General features: G+C 38.8%; 1 protein-coding gene across 7 annotated transcripts in view; it reads left to right on the forward strand.

The window, feature by feature from the left end:
* The window catches only part of MARK1 (microtubule affinity regulating kinase 1), a 54013-nt gene that overhangs the window by 22649 nt on the left and 8322 nt on the right, over positions 1 to 23042 (forward strand). For 4 of the 7 annotated variants that reach the window (XM_088532418.1, XM_088532436.1, XM_088532432.1 and 1 more), the window contains exons 4-14: positions 6145 to 6193; positions 7329 to 7394; positions 8362 to 8432; positions 9354 to 9410; positions 12449 to 12685; positions 12776 to 12895; positions 16516 to 16615; positions 17175 to 17287; positions 18477 to 18654; positions 19596 to 19789; positions 21368 to 21468. In XM_088532418.1, the coding sequence (XP_088388544.1) occupies positions 6145 to 6193; positions 7329 to 7394; positions 8362 to 8432; positions 9354 to 9410; positions 12449 to 12685; positions 12776 to 12895; positions 16516 to 16615; positions 17175 to 17287; positions 18477 to 18654; positions 19596 to 19789; positions 21368 to 21468 (1286 nt within the window). Of the gene's footprint in view, positions 1 to 6144; positions 6194 to 6555; positions 6764 to 7328; positions 7395 to 8361; positions 8433 to 9353; positions 9411 to 12448; positions 12686 to 12775; positions 12896 to 16515; positions 16616 to 17174; positions 17288 to 18476; positions 18655 to 19595; positions 19790 to 21367; positions 21469 to 23042 lie in introns of those variants that run through there. The other 3 variants (XM_088532424.1, XM_088532447.1, XM_088532467.1) reach the window with 2 other exon arrangements.

Below are 23042 nucleotides of genomic sequence, written 5' to 3' on the forward strand. Positions count from 1 at the left end.
ATGGAGAAAATGAATATTCATTGCAACTGAAACAAAGATTTAGTGTGTTAGAACTGTAGTGCTCTTTTGACACTTTTCTATTAACCACTCCACAGAAAGACTGAGGTATTCAAGGTTACGTTAAACCTACAAAACAACAAAAAAGTAAGAAGTCATTACATTCATGAGGTGTGATGCAGCTTGTCCTTTCCTTTGAAAGACCCAAAAAAGCACAAACTTCAATGCAATTAAAAGAAAAATCAAAATTTTATCCTAATTTCATTTATTTTTGACTTCCTCATTTTTATGAAAGCCATATACTTCGTGGCATTATCGGAATTTTTCACAAAGTTAAACTTTCTGAAATACTAAGCATGCAAAACTTAATTCTGGGATAAATGTTTTAATAATAAATAAAATTTATTTCACAAATTATCCAGTAATTAGTGAAGAGTTATTCCAAGAATAAATGGAATCTTTATAAGCTACAAAAGATGCAGTCACATTGCACAAGTAATATTTTGTATTTACTGTACCTGGGCCTTTACATGGTCATGTAGTAAGACAGTACTGCCCTTTGCTCCCTTGTGACTGGGAAGCTGATAGCAAGAGGAGCTCTTCAAGGTGCACTTAAAAACTTGTAGAGAAGTAAGGACCAAAGCTAAATCTGATGGTACTGTGGGTTCAGCAACCTTTTTTAATAGCTTTATTCCATGCAGCTACTGCGTATGCTGGAAAACGTGCTTAGCTGCTGGTATAACATTTTCTATTCTAACATTTTGACTGTAACTTCCTCCTTTTGCTTTGAAACTTTAAATGTCTGCTATCAGCTCACACATGTCTTCAAAAATGTTGAGTGGAACTGAATTTTGCTTCCCTGGAAGCTTTTGAGTAAGCATAAGCACTGCCTTTGTGTACTCAGTCAGGCAACTCGCACTTGCTAAAGTAAGTTAGGGGTGGGAGGATAGTTTGACATTTGGATATACTTAGAACTGTTTTTTAGAGTAGTAGCTTCTATTTGTATTTTGATGTCTCTGTTGTTATCATCAGGGTTGTACTCCGTACTTTTAAAGAAACAGAAGATACTTTTCAGCCTTCTAGGTTGTTACATTTGCCCAGGGAGGTTTTGGAAGTGGGAAGGTAGGTTCTTTTATTGCTTCTCCCAGATTTAGAACTCTTAGGTGGATGTTTTTTATCAAGAGATAGTGTTGGGAAATACCATGCAGTAATAGTAGAATTGTTGCAATAAGAACACGCCCTTTTGTGATGAGTGTCGGCCGGGGAAAACTGAAGTGAGCCAGTGCCATAAATAATGCCCCCCTTTAGTTTTGGACACTTCTGAGTAGACCAGTTGTGGCTGCAGCCTGCAGAGTTCGGAAGCCTGGAAATTCTGCACAGATCAGCCTAACTTTTAGACTTTCAATGATTTCTTGACACACACTTAACTAATTATCATAGATTTGTAGAGATCTTGTGCTTTAGGAATGACCTTGTGCCTTTCTCCTCAGTATAAAATAAAGGATGCCCAGACCTTGTTGGTTTTGCTTTGGTATAAATAGGTAAAATGAGCTGAGGCCTTAGAGCTGTGCCCGTAGTGCTCTGTTTTGTAAACAGAAATATCTGAATGCACAGTTCAGTTGCTTGGAGGTGTCGAGTGGGACTGCAGTTAGCCACGGGTGTGAAAGCAAATTTGATTTGTCCTTAGCTGCTTTCCAGACTTAAGTGGCATACCTTGTTAACAGATGTCATACGGACGAGTTACTTTCCAGTCCTAATTATTTTAATTTAATGCATTCAAATATTAGGAAAGAAGTAAGCCAACTTCCCGAATTTTAAATTTGACTTTTGCTTCAGAGCCTATCCGTCTTTAAGTAAGCAAATCCATAGCAAATTAAGGACACTCACTCCAGTCTTCTGTTTTCTAATCACTGGGTATGTGGTCTGCCACGTATTTAGCAAGCACCTGGTTAGGAGACAGAATTGGCTTTATTTTGTGGGATTTGTCCTGATAGCAACACACGGTACCAACTCAGCTTTTTGTGTTGTTGCGATTAGAGCTTTTGCCAGGTCTAAGCAATTGCCATCATATCTTGAATTTGTATCAGAATAGCTGTTGTCTTTTCTGCGTGTCTGCTGTGTCAAACTATTGCCATGTACTGGCTTCACTAGCAGTGCTCCTGGAATAGATGGTCCATTCCTCTTATGCAGATTGCTGGTGGGGCAGAAGGTGCTTTTTTTTTCTTCATAGGTTTAAATATGAAATGGCATTTGCAGATTTCCCCTTTTTTGGGGGCAGAAAGGATAGGGGGTGGTCAGCAGGTTTCTTTGTATTTTCTTTAAATGTATCACAAGCCCAAAATTTAGGTTCTTTGTGTCATTGAGAAAAACAGAAAAAAAGTAAATTGGGGAGTAGGACTAGATGATATCCAAAGGTCCCTTCCAACCTCAACCATTCTGTGATATGGAGCAATTTCACTACTCTTGCCTGCTAAGAGCTGTGTTTTTTTTTTTTTTTTTTTTTTTTTTAAGAATCCTTCTGAATAATGTTTCATGACCTAGAGAAATACCCAAGTCCAAGTGCTTCAAAGAAATAAAAAGCCTTAATTGTCTGGCAAATTCCTAGTTTGATTGTAATGATTTAAAATCGTAAATCTTAAATGCAGATGTCAAATTGACAGCAAGTAGAAATGTCAGCAATGAGGGAACAGAAAATCTTTCTCTCTCCAGTCTATACGTTGAAAAGAGAAAATTCCCAAAGCAGGGATGGCATTTTCATGTTGTGCAAATTCTGCTGAATGAGTGCCACCCTGGCTGTCCTCAGCTATAGCTCTTGAGACCACGACCTGTTTGCACTTGTGCAGGGACTTTTGGAAGGGCAGCACTTTGTTGAGGGTGAAATGCAGTCTTAATACATGTGTGGCAGGGGCAAAACAAAAACTCAGAAGGTACTTTGACTTTTTGAGAGAAGTGGTGCCCAAGAAAATATGGGTATGCCTGAATGCTGAAAGTGCTCTTTCTTATAGCAGTAAGTGCCATATAATTATGCAGCTTTACTAATGGTAGCAGGAGAGAGAGCTAGTTCCTATATTCTGTCCAGATGTATACAAAATTAATAAGGTTTTCTTAGCAGGAAATAATTATGGTATTGTCGCTTTAATAAATCTCTACTGTGGTATTCCTCTGTATTCAAAAGTACCATTGAGGGGCCTAGTGAATTTTACTTGGAGAAATCTCCATTTGTGAATATGTAGTTACTGACACAAATAGTGTTAATGGCCAGAACTCCTATATTTTTCTCTCTCTCCTAGCGCAAGTTTTAATACTAAAGTAATGCAGATGTCATTCCATTTGGTTATTGTGTGTGTGGATAAGTGTCACCTAAGGCAATTTCTCCTGCTCAGGCCTTCTCCAGCTTTTGCTCTGGGTACACGTGAACAGATTTTGACTTGCACAAAGTTCCTCAGTGGGAGGGAAGAGCCCCAAAGCCATCCCCACACCAGGAACGTTTTCCCCAAGTCCTTATTATGACCTCCCTCGGATTGTTTAGAACTTACCTTGGAATATCTCCTTCCTTTTAGAAAGCAGAGGCAGTCAGCTTCCCCTCTTGACATACATGTAGGACTACTAGGACCATGCACCTGCTCAGGTCTTGTTATCATAATAGTGATTCAGTATCCTACTCAGAAGGATATGTAATACAGGATCTAGTTTAATTACCAAAAGAGAGGCATTTGTATAGAATATACCTAGAACCATATTTTGACTCCTGGTGGTGTTTGAATATTACTGTTCAGCGATGTTAAAAGTAATGGTTTAATTCATGTAGTGAAGCATCAGGCTAAAAGTCAGTAATGTTCTGTTTAAAGAAAAGAGACATTTTTGCTTGTTTCTTAACAAGTCCTTTCCTTTTTGGAAGAAAAAAATATGCTTATTATGTGGAACTTGTGAAACCAGTTCTTCTTCAATTCTTCTTGTCACTGTGAAATCAATTTCAATCCTAAACCAATTAGTAAAATTCCAGACACAGTGGGAGTTTTGAGTAGAGCAATATACATAAGTTTTTGGAAATGATTACATGCTTCAACTTACATGTAAAATTGTATTTCTTAATGATTTCTTTTTCTACATTTGAAATGCTTTTTATTTATAGAAATCTAATATTTTAATCCTGCTTCTGAAGGGAAGTGCTAATTACACTAGATTTTTTTCCTAATGTTAATACTGTTAAGTTTATGAAGGATGTTGCTGATCTTCTGGTTTGAGTTAGTTTTGCACTCGCCTGAATGTATTTGAAGCTATTCTGAAGGTATCATACTGTACCATCAGCTGGTTCCCATTTGTGTAACTTCTGACTAATCGATACTCACTTTCCTGACAGACCTTCTTGTGCAACAAAATACAGTAGTGATGGCAAATTTTCCAGGGTATAGCTGGCTGTATGGCCAGACAAATGTATTTGTTAATTCTAGCACATAGTGTTATATGCCTGTGTATTACATCTTGAACATGAGGCCATGAAATAATGTGGCTTTCCCAGAGAAATCTTTTTATAGTGTTTATTTCCTTCTGAAATTGATTTAACAGCAATATAAAGGCAAGCAGGTAGTAAACTAGCTCGAAATGCTTAAATAATGTGACTATTGACCTACAAGACTATTACTTTCTCAAAACCTGAATTATAAAAATATGCTGTCCTGTAGCCTTATCTGTAGAATTAATGCAGAATTTTAGAAATATGACTAAACAATGCAAATGGAGTGAAAAATCAGTGTTTGCAGCAGCAGCAGCAATGCACTTTGACAAGGCTTCTCTTACAGAAGGACTGTAGGCCTAATGTGGTGTTTCCCAAATGGCTAAACATGCTGAAGCCAATGAGCTTTCCTTGCATTTCAGCATCCTACTTGAGCTCCAGCTGAAATACGGGACTGTGGAGTGTCCAGCGGTACTGAATGGATTTGGCAATGGGGATATGTTGTTCACTGAACTAAAAAAAAAAGAAAAGAAACCCCACAAGCTTAGTGGTATTGCCAGCCTTGAGTATAGGCTAACAGAACTGTATAAGCACTTTAGGTTTGCCTTGTTCCCTTTGAGCTCTTGGGTTAGTCGTGCCTCACTTATTTACTTACTTGGTTCAACCATGAATGCTAGAAATGCAAGGATTTTTCAATGTGTAATATCTAGTTTCATCTTTTCGTTTAAAAAAAAAAAAAAAAAAAAAGGCATGAAAAGTATGTACTTAACACTGTAACTTTGTCCAGTGTCCAGTTCCTTTAAATTATATGACCAGGACCATTTGGCAGATACTCATCAATGCTAAAACTGCAGACCTTTATTGGGGAGGAGGGAAGTGTATTTTGTGACCCAAAACAAGTTTTGTGAATTTTGAGAAATGTGAACTGTCCTACCTCATCTCTATGGGGTGTTAGGATTTCTAGTGTCTAATCTATTCTTTAAATTGATGTATTAGATTATTTTCCCACACACACCGGTTCTGAACCTTGTACCCACAGTTCCGTACATATGATTACCAGTGGCCAAAAACATCCAAGAGAAGAAATGAAGAAATAGCAATAACTTGCTTGAATATTTATGGGCAGTGGTCAGAGACTCCTAAAACTTGTTATTCCACAAAGAATATAAAATTTACCAGAATCTGATTGTCCAAACCTTGTAAAATTAGTCTATTTTTGATAACTAGCTGATATAGTCCTAGCTATTATCAGGTTATGGTACTGCTACAGATTAAAGTTCCATAGGAAGTTAAGGAAAAATTTCTTAACAGTGAGGGTGACAAAGCCCTGGAACAGGCTGCCCAGAGAGGTTGTGGAGTCTCCTTCTCTGGAGATCTTCAAAACCCGTTTGGACGCAGTCCTGTGCCATGTGCTCTAGGTGACCCTGCGTGTGCAGGGGGGTTGGACTAGATGACCTCGAGAGGCCCCTTCCAACTTTAAGCATTCTATGATACTGTTGCTACTATGTAATGTATAGGATGATGCAGATTACATAATCTGGAGTTCACGGTGTGTTATATTTATCTACCCATTGGAATATGGTATGTTAATATTTGTGATTTATGCTATTCCTTTTCCTCTTACAAAGCTTACAAAGTAAAGTAACTTTTCCTCAGTAAACACTCTTTAAAAATGTGTCTTGCTTCCTTAACAGTTGTTTCGAGAAGTACGAATAATGAAGATACTGAATCATCCCAACATTGGTAGGAGTCCTATGTTTCTGCAAACTTTTTAACTGTTGACATTGTACCTTTTGGCTTTATTTTAAATGTGCACTGCAGCTATGCTTTTGTTGAACACTTTAGAAATAACAGGACAGTAAGCATTCAGTAAACACTTTATTTTTGCTGTCTGAAGCAGCTTGTGGACACTGCTTGCAAGCAAGAATTTTGCTCTTAGGGGATAACGCGTCCAGTCAAGGAAAGCAGCAACACTAAATAAAAGGTGCTGAGCGCTGTATGGTCATTTGAGGAGTAGATTTCCTCTTTTTACATTAAGAATTCTTCTGAGGCCAAAAATCAATAGTTTCTTAGGTGAAGCTAGCAAAACTCCCTTTAGCTCAGTCTAGAAAAGACTCCTTCAAACTGCTGTTTCCAGACAATTAGAATTACAAAGCATGTAATTTTCCCTTTCTGCTTTAGTTCTTTCCCCTGCCCCACAGCTTCAGGGCCCTACTTTGTGATGACAATTCTTCTGGCTGAGGAGGGCTGGACAGTCTTGTTCCAGAGACACTTAATGTTCCTGAATTGGCCAGAGGGCTTGTTGCACACAAGGTATGGACGAGGCATACGAGTAGTTACATGCCAGGCACTCCCCTTTTATCCCTTAAAGTGTTTGTTGCTTTTCCAGCATTCTTAGCTTCTGCCTTTGTTGTATTTTGGTGGGTAGTAGGGGTGGTTTTAAGTGCAAGTGGCAACTGTTGTAATGTGAGGAAAGTCTTTCAGTCTCTAACAGTTATGGTATCCACTCATTTTATAGTTGGTCAATTCCTCAAATTTCTCACTTGAAACGGTGTACTAGAGAAAGAGAGGAGGTCTGTATGATCTTAAGAAAGTCTGTGCCAAATTAAGCACTAATTTCAGCATGAACTTGTTTGTAGTGTGCATAAACTCCAAGAGAACTGTAAATTAATATGCCTTGTTATCAGCTGTGATTTAGAAATTAATTTGCCTTTTTTTCTCCCTTCAAAAGAACTCTAACCTAAAAGATGTCAAGCTTTCTCATGATTTAGTGTCATTGCTGGCAATAAATTATACTCACTTCATGAATAAGGCTTTTTTGTTTGTGCTGTGCTTTTGTCGCCTGCTGCAATCTTTTTCTCATTCACTTTTCTTGCAGTAAAATTATTTGAAGTTATTGAAACTGAAAAGACATTGTATTTGGTAATGGAATATGCCAGTGGAGGTAAGTGCATTCTTAATTTTGCTTTAAGGATAGGATAAGCTGAAGTATGGAAAAAAAGAAAAAAGAGTTGGTTGTGTGCCTGGGAACAGCTGGAAAATCTGAGGAATTTATGGTTAATGGGCCATTCCAGTTGGGCTTTTACAGGGATCCAAACCAAATTCTCTGGACAGACTTTTCTCTCCCTCACATAATGTTTTCTGAAGTAACCTGTTTGGCTTGGGCTTAAGGATAGCTGTGATTCTGACATTTATAATTGAAGCCTTGGGAATCAATCTGGTGCCAATTCTGGCAAAAACTCCACTCTGTATGTGTCTGCTGTACTTAGGCCCTCCTTCTGTCTTGAACATGTTTGTAAAAGCACTTCAAGGCGTAGAAGTAAGGGATTTGGGAAGGATGCTCAATAGAATCATAAAAATCACTACTGATCATGGGAGGTTGCTTATTGTCTGGATGGGCAACGTTGAGCCCCTGAGGGGAGCCCGGCACAGGGCTCCTGTGGGCCTAGGAAGGGCTGTTGGGACAGTGCAGAGGGGAGACGCTGAAAGGCTTCTGAGCAGCTTCATTAAAAACGGTCATACTGGTAAGTGAAACCGATAGAGATACACTGAAAATGTGTAGGAAGCTGTCTATTCTGCAGTGTGTTATACATACAACGTTATAATCACCATTCACTCCTTTTTTTCCCCTCCACTGTCTTAGTGCTCTTAAAATAAGGCTATAAAGGGCCATTGGAGAAGACTTAGAATGAAGGGCTTAATTCTTATGTATCCTGAATTATATGCCTGAAAAGAAATGTAAGCAGTAAAAAGGCTTGCTTTTTTTTTTTTTTTTTTTTTCTCCTGACTGTTTCCATTACTCTCCTTTTTGAGAACAGGAAAGCTTGTTTTCAAGTAATACTTGCTTGTAATTGACAGTCAGAGATAAAACCTGGACAGTAGGACTGATGCTTTATCACTTTCTGGTGCAGGAGAGGTGTTTGACTATCTAGTTGCACATGGAAGAATGAAAGAGAAAGAGGCTCGTGCAAAATTCAGGCAGGTATGTAATTGATACTTACTCTTTTGTTTCTATATATGTGATATTTCATGTACACTTGAATGCACAAGCACTTTTGCTTTAAATAAAACTTTAATTGTTGTGATATTTATTAAAGCTGAAGTGGGGAAAAAAATCCCTGAGGATATTCCTAAGAATTACCCCAAAATAGTAATGAACTGGTTTAAATTCTTTTTAGTGGATGTTACGAAAAGCCTTTTTTTGTGTGTGTGCATGACTCACTTTAGGTGTCGAATGTTTTTAATATTACAGAATTTAAACAAATGTTTTGTCTGGAGGTGTTGATATGATTACATGCATGTTGCTGTATGATATCACAGTGTTTTGTGAAGGGCACTTTGTAACAGATTTTTATCTCCTTATTAAGAACTTTCTCATAATCTTTTTCTTATCCTGCTTTTAATTGTTATTTCAGACTAGTATTTTGTTATACATATGAAAAATGTATTTGTGAAAAAGTATATTGAAATGGTGTATTACGCATGCTAATATTTTAGAGAATGAAGTCTGCAATGGCATATTTGGAAAAAAAAAAAGTTTCCTCTTATGTTTGCTATTGGGTAATCTGCATTTAAAATAGGATATTATTTTATCAGTGTGCTGAACTAGGGCTATGTAGTTAATAACTTTTTGCATTTATAGTCAACTTTTTACTGAGAATTAAAATGCAGATATATCAGTGATGTGTTTTATGTGCTTATAAGTCATTGGGGGGAAAATAAAATGCCAAAGAACCACTAATTCTTATGCATCTGAGGATTTTCCAATTTCAGGATTTGAGCTTTTTAATGTAGTCTAATACTCTCCTGAATCATATCAGGAGACAAAAGTACTAAATAATATGTGCAAACCTATATTGTGACTCAACTGATCAGTATATTACTGATATCTTGTTTTTTTCAGATTGTATCTGCTGTGCAATACTGTCACCAGAAATGCATAGTTCATCGTGATCTTAAGGTAAGCTATTACTTTTTTGTATTTATTTTACTAATTGACATTGTAGACTCAATTTCATCCTGTATACTGCACATTGCCAAGACTCTGAATGCCTCAATCATGTAAATGAGAGAAATAGCACTTATATTTTACTCTCAAATTTCCGAAGCCCAGAAATAATGTGGTTTTACATGTTGGAACACGGGAGAGACAAGAATAGAATATGTGCTACTTTCATCCTAGTTTTGGCTTTAGGAAAAAGAAATGCTCTCCAGAGAATTATATCTGTTGGCATGCAAGTACCTACACACTGAAGCTGCAGAGGTTCAATGATAGCAGTCAACAGTGTTTAATTAAAATAATTTCAATTTTAAAAATGTAAAGCAAAATACATAAAGCATTCCATTCTTAATGTTCGTAAGAAATATCTGGATTTTTTAATGTGTTTAACTTATACCTTAGTGATTTATGCTTTGAATGTGTAACTTGGTCAGAAGAGAGAAACTGAAGGCGAACAAATGAGACTAAGGATTTTTGCTTGTTTGATGTTTTGGCTGCTTTCCAGTAGCTTTCTCTCTGTGTAAGCATACTAAGGCATGTCACATCGCAGAGCTCTGCAATGATAGTTGCAGAATAAGTCTCCAGTGTGACATTGTCCTTGTGCCAGACACAGATATCATTGACTTGCGCAGAAGATCCTCTTCCACTTACAAGGCGCCTTGCACTTTTACTTTGCTGTCTGCATGGCTGAAAGAAAATATTGATGTACATTTATCTGCAGAGTGGATGGGTGCTTCTCTGCACAGCTCATGGGACTGTCCACAACTGCTCTGCAGCACTTGCGCAAGTTCCCTTTCGCTGTCTGCTGCAAGTTCCCCGCTGCTTATCCCCATCCTTCCTGCAGCCGGGGGCGGCTCCCAGATGATTCTTTGTTTGCTCTTCTCTCTCCTGCTCTCGGAGGGAGCTATGCTAGACACGCTTGAAACGTTTGCTGTTCAGTGTGATTGAGAGCCAGGCACTGTCGCCAATGGAAAATTCATTACCCGAAGAAAGAAAAATGGGCTAAACTTCTGGGTTTGAGGATGTGTTCTCACTTCCTCTCTCTTTTCCAAGCATGGTGTGTCATCTCTCTCTCGCTTTAAACTCTCCTCATGGAGCTGGAGGAAGGGAAGAGGCAACTGTAAAGTTGCATCTCTACTCACATCTGTGCTGCTTTTATCCACGCTACAAGCCTTACCAATTTTCATTATCAGCACCTGAAGGCAGAGGTCTAGGGCTGCGCTGGAGATTTGATAAGCCTGCTTGTTTCCAACAGCAGGAAGGGTAAACTCCGTGAAGTGCAAGTTATTTCACAGTCAGCTAGGAAGAAACATAAGAAAAGTGTGGAAACTTGTCCAAACTTCCAGAAAACAGCAGAGGGGATTCCAACATGTTCTCGGATTGTGATGCACATAGCCTACTCTACCTCTTGAGTGACTGTTTATGCCTTTGTCTTTTCTGAATGTGTAGTTTGGGTTATTTGCTGTGCAGAAAAGCTGGGATTTTGTGTTTTCTTTTAAGTCAGAAACCTAAAAGCATGGAGTGCTTGGGTAATGCAGTACGGTTGAACTAGGAGGGTTATTGTCATTGTAGAGCAGCTGCACAAATACTGATGTTTTTACCACAAGGAAAATGAAGTCTTTGTGCAATAATGTAGAAGGCTGTCAAATCTGGAAAATATCTCTGTGAGGTAGTCTGTGGTCATATCAGCTGAAACCAGCTGAGATTGCAGGTCATGAATTGGGAAAATAAAGCATTTTTCAGCATAGCTGGCTCGTAAACAGGTGCTAGGTTTTACTTCTGGCAGAGAATAAATTGTGTTTCCCAGGTGTTGTCTTGATATACTGCTTGTAAATTGTTTCTGTTTATAGTCATTGAATGTAAGTGGAATTATTAAAGACAACGAAAAAGAGCATTAGTCATGTCGCACTCCCTTTATCAGTGACCAGTGCATTGTGTGCCTTTCTGATCCTGAAATAGGAGACTTGTTTTTTCTTCCTTGACGGGAAGAAAGTGCAGCGTTGTGTATCTGCTTGAGACAGGTTCAATTCTAAGTGCAGCATTCAGCAAGATCTGTCCATTTGTGCTCTAAAACTGATGTTTGGCAACTGCCTGAACCTTCCATGCCAGCAAATCAGCAGCCTGGGCCCAGTTAGATGTGAAGACATGGCGCAGTTTGGCCTCACACATTGTACAGCATCTTCCATTTTGAGAAATGTTAATTATATTCAGTAACTTATTTCTCTAGCCTCACTACTTTTTTGATCTACCCATGATCTTAACAGTAAGATCCTGTTCACTGACTGCAGATTCTTCAACACTTGATTCTATGTTTACATGAGATATTGCATTCACATGCTGATTGTTGCAGACATTAATATTTATATATATATATTTTGCATTGTGTATGAAAAAAGTGTAATTGAGAGTATATACATTAGTGATGTTATTGCTGAAGCAAACTAATGATAAAAGGGAGAAGATTTTTTGGCCCAGGATGCTAAGATAATAACACATAGCCTGAAGTGTTTCATCTTGAAAGCAGAAGAGATCTACTTTTAAAGTCTTAAATCCCTTTTAACCTCTGCTCTACCAAAATCTTAGAGGTTTGGGATTAGATTTATGCTCCTTAGCATCAGAAATTGCTGACAATTGCTGGCAGGCAGAAACATGTCAGATGCTGAACTTGTTATTCTGAGATGTCTAGATACTTGGTCTGAAGCTGAGCTTTCCACGTCATTTTGTCTAGGGGAAAAAAAAAAATCTTAGTAGCATGTTCACCATTCAACTTTCAAATCTGCTTAGCTGATTTTTAATTTTTCTGTTTTCCTAGGTAAATATAGCCAATTTTCAATCTTTTCAATGGATTCAGAGGGATTAGTTCCTAGTGTTCAAGAAATACACTGGTGGCTAACTAAATCAGAAGAAAAAAAAAATGATGCTTACTGGCAAGTGACATCCTGCAATATTAATCTTTTTCTGATAAAAGAATCGTTCTTTTCCTCTTATTTTTCTCTTAGGCAGAAAACCTTCTACTTGATTCAGATATGAACATTAAAATTGCAGACTTTGGCTTTAGCAATGAATTTACAGTTGGTAATAAACTGGACACGTTTTGTGGAAGCCCGCCTTATGCTGCTCCTGAACTTTTCCAAGGAAAGAAATACGATGGTCCTGAAGTGGATGTATGGAGTCTCGGGGTCATTCTGTACACGCTAGTGAGTGGATCGTTGCCGTTTGATGGTCAGAATCTAAAGGTAGGGTTAAAATATGAAAGCTTGGCTTTTAACTTTCTTTATATCTTCTGTGTCATTAGTAAATTCACCTTTTAAAACTTTATTCTAAAGGAACTGAGAGAGCGAGTCCTGAGGGGGAAGTACCGTATTCCGTTCTATATGTCCACAGACTGTGAAAATCTACTCAAGAAGCTACTAGTACTGAACCCCATAAAGCGGGGTAGTTTGGAAGTAAGTGCTTTGATGTTCAAAAATAGTTTTTTCAGATTAAGAATGAAGAAAATACAATAGGCGCTTAAGATTTGTTTATTTTTCATGATATGTACTTTATTTTTGTCTTAGGGGCCCAAAAGTCTTAGGAAGAAACAAGGAAGCATCAGAGAAACAGTGCAGTTTGAATATAGAAGGTGTTACACCTGAAAGACTGACTTTAATTTCAGCAGACTAAAGTCTGTCATTTAAGAGCATTTCAAACAGCTCGCACTTGTTTCCATCCCATATTGGAGCTAATTCAAACATGTGGAAAGCAGAACAAGACTGTAAATATCTAGTGCTCGGAGCTCTTCGGAAAAACAGAAGCAGAAGTAGGCAGCACTGTAAACACTTTTGACAAAACTTGCGATTTCCAGCATGACTTCTTAAAAAGGGTAGTTAGAAGAGAAATAACTTTTAACTGTCACAGGAAACGGGTGCTTTTTTCATAATAACAGATAAATGCTAAGAGCTCTTTGAATGATGATAAGCTAATAATCATTAGTGAACTTCTTAGTCCTCTCTTTTCTGACAATGTTTTTCCTGAATAGCTGGAAAATTACCATATAAAAGAATTTCTGTGCCCATTAGCTAAAATCTATGGGTGTAGAGAGTATTTGAGAGAATCTGTGCATGGTTTGTGTCTAAGATGTTTAGTGTTTTAAAGGAGTGATTTTACTTAAGTTTGCTGCATTGGTGTGTACTTACTGAATGCCTCTGGAGCTGATGCTTAGTAAGTATTTTTTCTGTATGAAATTCATTCTAAGTGCCTTTTTTGTGATTCTTTAACAAAGAGTGACTTGTAAAAATAAAGCCTGCTTAGCATTAGAAATAGAAGTGCAGCAGACGATAAATAGAATGGTTTTGGAGATAATGCCTGTGTGAATTAATCACCAGTGACCTCTCTTTCATCTTTTTGTACGTACTTGTGCAGCAAGGGGATGGTGTTCCAGGGAATAAATCCCAGTTAAGCAGCTTTGCACTTGGGGAGTGACTTAGGCTTCCCGACACAGATGCTACCTGTGCAGGAAGGCCTGCCCGTCCTGAGCTGCCTTCATGCAGCTGCTTTCAAGTTGGTACCATTCTCTGTATAAATTGCTTTGACTTGAAGAAAATGCGTGCTGAGAATAGGGTTTGCTACTTCTGTTAATATTCCTTAATTATATCTATTATTTTCTAGGGGATATAGTGATAAAAGCTGAGTCATTGCAATATGGTGAAAACCTTTCAGATTTTTTGTCTCTTTTTTCCTTTTTTCTTCTTTTCAGTGTCATGTTTCAGTTTTTACCAAGTAGGCTTGCCTTTTATCAAACTTTTTTTCTAGAGTTTCTGCATTTTCTCTTCAAATCCAATTTCAAATCCAATGCAAACGCATTTATTAGAAGCTTGCTGAAAGTGCAAAGCCAACGTTGTCGTTCCTGGGGAGGATTTTTGTTTGCACTTCGCCATACGAGCTCAGTCCCAGCCATATGCAGCGCTCCGTTCCGTGCGTGTTTTTCCCAGGCCATCCCATAAGGTGCTTGCCGGGGGTGTTGGCATCCCAGCCGAGCCTCGCGCACAACCCGCGCCCTGTGCTGCGCTTGGCCGTTCTGCTGCTGAGAATGGGGTGAAGTCTCATAGTCCTGGGTTGCTTAGCCGTTTTCATAATTGCAATAAAGAGAAAACATTTTAGAAGCAGATAGTGTTATAAAACAGTGGATCTTTACAGGAAGGGATGGGGAAAAGTACAGTAACAGAGAACATGTGGAACTCTCGTCACTGACACAATTTTGAGCAATTTCTTTAACTTCCTCACTTGTTTGAAACGCAGCAGTGTGAAATTCCAGCAGAGCACATTTATACCTACAAAAAGAATAATGAAGCTTTTTTTGAGGAAAAACAACTCCCGAGGCAGATCCTTTTTTTAAACCACTTTCCTGCAAGAATTTTCAAAAATGATATCTAGCTGGTTGTAATACAGTTTGAGTTGTCAGGTGTTTAAATATCCTGACCAAGACTGCTGTTGTGTAATCAGCTGACCAAAAGCCAAGCTGCATTTACACAGATGTAATACTGACATTGAAACTGGATCACTTGTGGTGTTTCAAAATGCTTCATTGCAAGAGGCTGTCTTAAGTATTGCACAATCCCTCAGTGTGCCTGTGAGATCATGTATTTGAAAGAGAGAAGATAACAAATTTAGATATTTAACAGATGGAAACCTGGAGTAGCTTGCATTGAGCTCTAGATCCACATACTGAAGAGGAAAGCAATGGGGGAATTGTTGTTTTTCTTTCTTTTTTTGACAGAGGATCGAGAAAGGGAAATGGGGATTTAAGCAGGATTTTTTCTGTCATCCAAAAACCCAATTCTGCCTTCACTTTAAATTTAGTTAACAGTGTGTTTGAAGGACTGCAATCGCAGACACTCTTTCTGAGATGGCACCATGTTACCAACAGGCTGCAAGTAAATAAGCAGAGCCAGTTTCTGCTGGGAGCTGGAGCTGCAAGAGAGCAACGTGTGTCCACAGCCCTCCCCGCCTCCAGAAACGACTGCCTGTCAGAAATCAGTTCAGTGGTAGAATTCTGAAAAAATCTTTAAGTCTTGTTGTCAGCAAAATGTGAAGTGGCTCAGGCGCAATGTTTTGCTTATAAGGAAACAGCTCTCGAGGTCTGCAGTTTGGCAGCAGGACTGCATACAAGGGGTTGGGTTAAATCCATGGGAAACCAAGTCTTTTGCTGTATGTGGGAGAACTTAATTCAGTGTTTGAGAGGTGCATTTGGAGCCTGTGGGAACCTGGGCTTGTTTCTCTCCTGTCAGGCTAGTGTTAGCATCTGTCCCCCAGGAGACACACAGCCTGCTTGGTGCTGTGGGAGGAAACTTTTTTTAGCTGTTTTAAAAATAAGTGGTGCTTGTGGAGAGGTGGTGGTGGTTAGAGATTCCAGCTGATCCATCTTGCAGGAGTGTAGGCGACCTAGGCTGCAGCAGGAGGAAAATTTCCTAAGATATAAATGTGAAATCTTTAAATATCCGCATGTCGTAGAGTTAAAGGTGTTTTCCTCTTCCATCTGAAATGTGAATGTGTGGCGCTCATGCAAGAAGATCCACAGGAAAAAAATGAATAGTTGGCATCAAAGCTTAGATGGAAGATAACAGGCACATTTCTGAAATAGCTCTCTTGTTTCTCAACACTTACTGTTATTTTAAGGAAATAATTTATTAGAATTTACTTTATTAGAATTGTGGTAGCATCTAGGGTTCTTGAGATTAGGGCATGAGTGTGTCAAACACTCAGCAGGACAGGATTAAGAGACCAGTGGGAGGGCACCAAGTGAAAGAATTGTTTGTGAGAAGTGCTGGTTTTTAATAGTTTTTCTGGTATTTTTAGCCAATTTATTGTAAAAGGTGAATGGAAAGCATGGAGGATTCATTAATGGCAGCAGAAAACAACATGGCAGATAAAAGAGGAAGTCAAAAATGGTGTGGGGAAAAGGGGAGAGGGAAGGAAAAACATTCAGATTAATAAGAATATTAAGCTGTTTTATGTCCCAGACCACCTAGCAGAAACTTAATCAGGTAGGTAAATGGCATCTTGCACTAAGACTCATTTGTTTTCTTAGCAAATTATGAAGGATCGGTGGATGAATGTTGGCCACGAAGAAGAAGAATTAAAGCCATACACTGAGCCTGAACCAGATTTTAATGACACCAAGAGAATAGGTAAGACGAGAATGAGCCATTTGTTGTACATAGCCGATTTTATCTTGCAAGTCCAACTAAATTTTTTTTAAATAAAAACTGAAATACAAGATTACCATAGAAATAAAATCTTTTCTTTTGATTTAAATGAGAAATTGCATTGCAAAGCCCTCATTATAACTGCTGCTGTGATTTCACTGAGCTGATGTGACTGTAGGCGCAGCAAAGGACAACTAAGGTTACAGCATTGAGCGGGCAGAAGGAAACAAATTTTATTATGAGGGTAACAATTTTCTATCTGCCTTGGACAAAGATACTGTAGTGGCTCTGTAGCTACTCACAGTTTCTGTTTGCCAGTGTTTTATGTGCTTATTGAATTCCACGTAATAGATGTTGAGAGTGGTCAGAAGGGTTCACAGCAGTGAAACGGGGAGGTGTGTGGTTTTGCACAGCAAAGATGATGCTAATTCTTTTGCATTTCAATGTTTATGTTTCAAGTTTTGTTTTGTTTTCAGTATTCTTAGATTGTCAGTCATCCCAAATATGTATTCTGCTGATGTATCTGCCTCTCCATTTTTAGACATAATGGTCACTATGGGATTTTCGAGAGAGGAAATTCATGAATCTTTAGTAAACCAAAAGTATGATGAGGTTATGGCTACTTACCTGCTTCTAGGTAGAAAACCACCTGAAGTAAGTGCTATCTAATTTACAACTACTGATCTGCTGGGTTGAATATTCTGTATACTTTTTATTAATTAGTTTGTAAAACTAAAAAATCAGAATTGATAATTTAGTTAGGACTTTCCTTTTTTAATCTTCTGGGATATCTTGTTAGTTTCCATATGAAGGAATAGATTGGATGTAGCATCTATGTTGAACTGTTTATTAAAAAAGCAAGCTCGTAATCTAAAATGGTGTGACTTGTAAGAGCTGAGTCTGCTTCCTGTCAGATTTATAGTTAAATCTGAATTAGTTAAAAATGTAATTAGAGTAAAAACATAACTAGAGCAATTATTCTTCCAAATACTAAGCTGTGACATCCTTTCTGGCTTTCTCATTCATGAACCCATCCTTTCTCACTCATATAGTGTACTATATTTTATTATATATTAAATAAATGCATGATGGTTGTTAGTAGATTTGTGATATAAAGTCTTTCGGCTCTGCTGGAAGGATCTGCAGTTCTTTCAGGGCTATGGGGTTTTTCAAGGAATCAAGGCAGTGCTGTCCTTGTGAAGGGACTTTATTTTCCTACTACTTCCTGGGGCTTTCTTCGTTTCTGAGATAGCATAGCTCAGAAAGTACACCAAAGGATGCTCGTATCACACAACCTCTCTGTTGTGGAGAAAGGCCCTCAGAATTCCCCCGTGACTGCACGGCGTGGAGGCAACCTGTCTGAAAGGATTTTGACTCACTCTGCCTGGAAGCAATAGTTGGCTCTTACAGTGCTTTTACTTACCATGCCTGCTGCTTATCCTGTGACTGCAAAGCCAAGGGCCTGGTTGCATGTCTTCTAAAAACTTTTTGAAGGCTATAAAGAATCCTTGAATCATTAGTATCTGCTTTTCTAGCCTCTCTGACTTGGGTTCCAGGTTAATCTGATGCATTTTGGATTTTTTCTGATGCTAGAAATGTTCCTTAAGCTTAAAGAAATTAAATGTTGTTATAAAATTATTCTTTGACTTGAGTTTTAAATAACTAATGTTAATGTTTTTTAAAAAAATTATTTTTTGTTATTGTCAAGATATTGTCTCTAACTTTATTTTGAGCACTCATTAACTTTTTCTTAGTTTTACAATTAATTTTTTTTAAGTGCTTTTGATTGAATTCTCCCCTGTGTTGTGTCATAAAAGCACCAGTAACGTTGCATTTTGCTTAGGCTTTCCAAATGTTCTCCTCGCAGTTTGAAGGAAGCGAGTCCCTGTCCAGCAGCAACCTGAGTCAACGTTCTCGGCCGAGCAGCGACCTCAACAACAGCTCGGCGCCGTCGCCGGCGCACCTGAAGGTGCAGCGCAGCATATCCACGAACCAGAAGCAGCGGCGCTTCAGCGATCACGGTGCGGGGGACGCTCCAGCAAGCAGAGCAGCACGCGCGGTTTGAGGCACAACGTGCAGCGTTTCGTGACCCTGCCCGGTGCACTGCTCTGTGCATTTGTTGTGTATCTCATCATGCGCTGCCGTGGTGCTTTGATCTGTCTGAACGCTTCCGTGGTAAACACGGGCCGGTTCCATACATGATATTAAGCCTATGGATTTCTTACCTGGTTGACTAAGAGCTTTAGGATGCTCCCTGCTTAAGAGGTAGTGGTGAAGTCCTGGTCCAGATAACTCAAAGGCTGTGTTTATACGTAGATTTAGAGTTGGGGTCAAACAGTTGATTTCCTGGGGACCACAATTTTGCCGAGTGTTGAGCCAGCATTTGCAGGTGAAAGTGGCTACATCAAAAAGCACATAACTGAAAAAAATCTTTTTATCTTTTTTTTTTTCTTTTGCTCAAAAGAACTATTATATTATTAGAAGTCTTTTAAATTTTGACCCCTCTCTCTGCCTAGGTTCCCATTCTTTCTAATTTTTTTTTCCCCAGTACTTTTCTCCCTTGGTGCTAGTATTTTTTTTTTTTTTTTTTTTTTTTTTTGGAGTGAGAAGGGGAAGGTCTCTCCTGGTGCATTGAGAAGGTTTTTATAAAGATATGTACTAAACATGTCTTTCCTTAATATAACACAAATTTCATTGGTTTAAAATGAGAATTAAAAAGCAGCTCTAAGTTTTACATATTGATGTGAAATGGAAACTAATTCTGAACTGCAGATTGATAATGAAGAGAGATAGGGTAAAAAACAGAACGTCCCTGCTGAATTTAAGGGGTTGATACGTGAGCCAAGTTTGCAGCGGTAGCTGTGCAGGTTTGTTGTATTGAAGAAATCATACTTAGAGCATTTTGACCAAGGAAAAGGCAGTGGTTATTTTTAGTAGCATTAATATTGTTTTTCCTTAACAGTGGGGCCATCGATTCCTCCTGCTGTGTCGTACACAAAAAGGGCTCAGGCGAACAGCGTGGAAAGTGAGCAGAAAGAGGACTGGGACAAGGATGCATCGCGCAAACACGGCAGCACTACGGTGGGATCCAAAGGAGAGATGGCTGCGAGCCCACTTGTGGGTCCAGAAAGAAAGAAGTCAACTGCAGTTCCAAGTGTGAGTGTGTGTGTGTGCTTTGGTTATATTTATTTCTCCTATTTAAATACAGACTGCTGCATAAGATTGCTGTAGGCATACTGAATAAGCCACTAGGAATTATTTCTGGCAACTTTTACTGGCAGACAGAAATAGGCTGCAGTAAATGTATTTTAAAATAAATCGTTCCCTTCCGCCCAAGTTTACTTTTTCTAACACTACCCTAACTGTAAGCACAAGAATGTCTGCACTCAGGAAAACTGAAGATCTGTTGAGACAAATGGTGGATATTTAGAGCAAGAGCATAAGACCAGAGGCAATATAGAGTGCTCTTACTCTATGTGAATCTGTCCGTTTAGCTTTTTTGAAAACACTTGTTTTTTGGGCTTCCATGCCAAGCTGCAGAATTCACAGGATGGTCACAAGCTGTGCACAACCCACTTTGTGCCTTGAGATTTGCTGCTTGGTGATGGTATAAGCTGCAACCTGGTCCTTGCATGAGGAAATGATTAATTTGATTGAATAATTAGGAAATGATAAATTTTTCTATTACCACATAATTCATAGTTTTGTAAACCCCTAGCATACTGCTGCCTTGCCCCCCCCCCCCTTTTCTCCAGATAGAAGAGTCCCTCTCTTTTTACGTGGAAATCTGTGGAAGTTCGTGTATACTAATATCAGTTTTAAGGACACACAATGCAAAAATATTGTGTGGTGTCAGAGCAGAAATGTAAACTAGCCAGGAGCATGACTCACGTGGAGAGAAAAAGAAAGATTTGTAATGTGCATAAATCATAATCTAGAATAAGACACAAGTAACTTCTTGTTTTGAGACAAGCTGTATTAAATACAGAAGTACCTGCCACCTTTTACTGCAGTAAGCAGAGAGCAGGAATTTTCATTGCCTTTTGGATTCTAGTTGCTGGTTCCCATCTTGGACTCTGAGAAGGCAACACACATTTCTACTAGAATTCTTTTAAATAAAATATCCTGAAGTTCATTTAACTTTAAGATTCTGCAGATGGTATCTGTCGTACATCCTGAGATGCTCTAAACAGAGAAGGTCCCATCAATATTAATTGCTAGGAGCATAATTTGCTGTAAATTGGTACGAGGTGTTATATCAGAACTCTCCAGTTGCGCATCGTAAGGTGGAGCCTGGCTAACACGGGTCCATTGAATTTTTCATCTCAATTTAGTAAACCTGTTCGACAGGGGGCAGCAGACTGTAAGGCTGGGGCTCTAGTGGCCAACATCATCTGCACAAGAAAGCATTTAAGGTAGCCAGGGATATTTGTTCTTTGGGACTCCAGCAGGTATTTAGTTTCTGTAGTTCTTGATCCCAGACTCAAATAATTCAGTGGGAGTTGTATAATGCTTTGTAAAGCAAATGTCAGCAAGGAATAGCTGATGATGCAACTGGTTTGTGTCAGCAGATATAACCTAGTACATGTGAGGACATGTATGTGGTTATAGGAAGAATGTGCATAAATTGCTGAAATTCTGTTTTGATTTGCTTTTCGTACTTTCATTTTTGTGCAACCTCTATATAGTAGAAGACTTGGTTTTATACTTAAGTTTGTCTTAACTTTCTTCTAGAGCAATGTATTTTCTGGTACTGGAATGACAAGGAGGAACACCTATGTTTGTGAACGGTCTTCAGATCGCTATTCCGCAATACAGAATGGGAAGGACAGCAGGTATTCTTCAGCTTCCTCACTTACTAATTTGGGTATAAGGAAGGAGCAATACTTGGCATGGATTATGCAATTCGTACAATTACCACAGTACAATGAAGCATGTAACATCTTGACTGCTTGTTTTCATCTTAACTTCTGTGGAAGTTTCTCTTGCCGCTTTCATCCCTTCTTTGCCACTTGGCCTAATCAGAAATAAAAATACTGATGGAAATAGCTATCATGACAGGGCAGGTGCAGCCTAGGATGGCTGGAATAGAGGAAGGTTGCTCAAAATAAATCCGCTGGGAGCAGAGAGGCCCATTTTGGCCCCCTTGGGAAGGCCCCTCGGGCCCTGCTCCATGGCTCTGGGGAAGGAGCCTTCCCCGGCGCACGGGCAGGATCCTGTCGGTGCCGTTGGCAGCGCAGGGAGGTGGCTGCACAGGCTCTGCCCGACTTCTAAACATTAAGAAGTAAGTTCCTGAGGGAGCTTTTTTATGCCCTTCAACATTTTATTTTACTTTCAAAACCCATCAGACGCAGGTGGAGTTTTTGGTCATAATTTGCCTGGAGGGCTTTCATCTCTTGAAAAAATATCCAGCATGGCAGACAGTTACTAATAACCTTAGCTTTTTTCAGATAGCAGGGCTATGATTGTTGGAAGCATTTTATGGCCTATTGACATTCCCTAGGATAACTGGGGATGTTTTTTTGAAAACGAATACAACTTTCACATGCTAAAAAAGTGTGTAGTAGTCATGTAATAAGTTACAAGCAATTCCACATGGATCATGTTCTAGGACGCTGCCATGACAGCAGAAGTGGTTGGAAATGTAGGCATGAGACTGGCCATGTTGTGTTCATGTCTTTAATGATCTCTAATAATACCTGTAATTATTCAGTGGCTGAAGACATTTGGAAGTACTTGGTCAGAATCAAGGAGATTTTTTCACTCTCCTGGACAAATTTTCATCATTTAGAGAAAGATTAAAAATTGGCGAGTTTGGATAGGATAAACACGTTGGACAGGGGAAGATATAGTTGAGAACAGGTTTTGTGCCTACTGAGGGGGTGCTGCAGGTCACCTTCTCTTGTGTAGCTTGAGGCTTTCTGATGAAGCTACCCTTCCCTTAATCCACTATGCAGGACTAGAAAGGAGAAGCACAGCTTGGTCCTTTTTTTAAAAGCAAGACTGCTTTCAAGCAAAAATATGTCTCCAGTTCCCTTTTTTTTTTTTTTTTTTTTTTTTTTTTTGGTGTTCAAGTTCTAAAAGAAAATAGATTTTCTTTTTGTCAAGCTAATATTGCTATTTAATCCATATTTTAAGCCTTCTGCGATTTTTTTTTCCTGTGTTTATGACCATTTTCACATAGTCTTTCTTCAGTACTTTGAGTACTTCAGGTTAGCTTCAGCCTTGGGAGGAATGAAAGAACCTGATTTAACATATGCAGTGATCTGACTTACGGTTTCTGAAGTACAAGAGCAACTATGAAACGCTTCTCCCACGGTTATGTATTTCTGACTCTGCTGAGAGGCAGCCTTGTCACTCGGCTTCCTGGCTGCTTGTGAAATGCCATCTTTGTGGGTTGATGGTGTTT

This window comes from Tinamus guttatus, unplaced genomic scaffold (genome assembly GCF_059628265.1).
Source record: "Tinamus guttatus ecotype Peru unplaced genomic scaffold, ASM5962826v1 Tinamus_guttatus_pri_ptg000033l, whole genome shotgun sequence".
In the NCBI taxonomy this organism is placed as follows: domain Eukaryota; kingdom Metazoa; phylum Chordata; class Aves; order Tinamiformes; family Tinamidae; genus Tinamus; species Tinamus guttatus.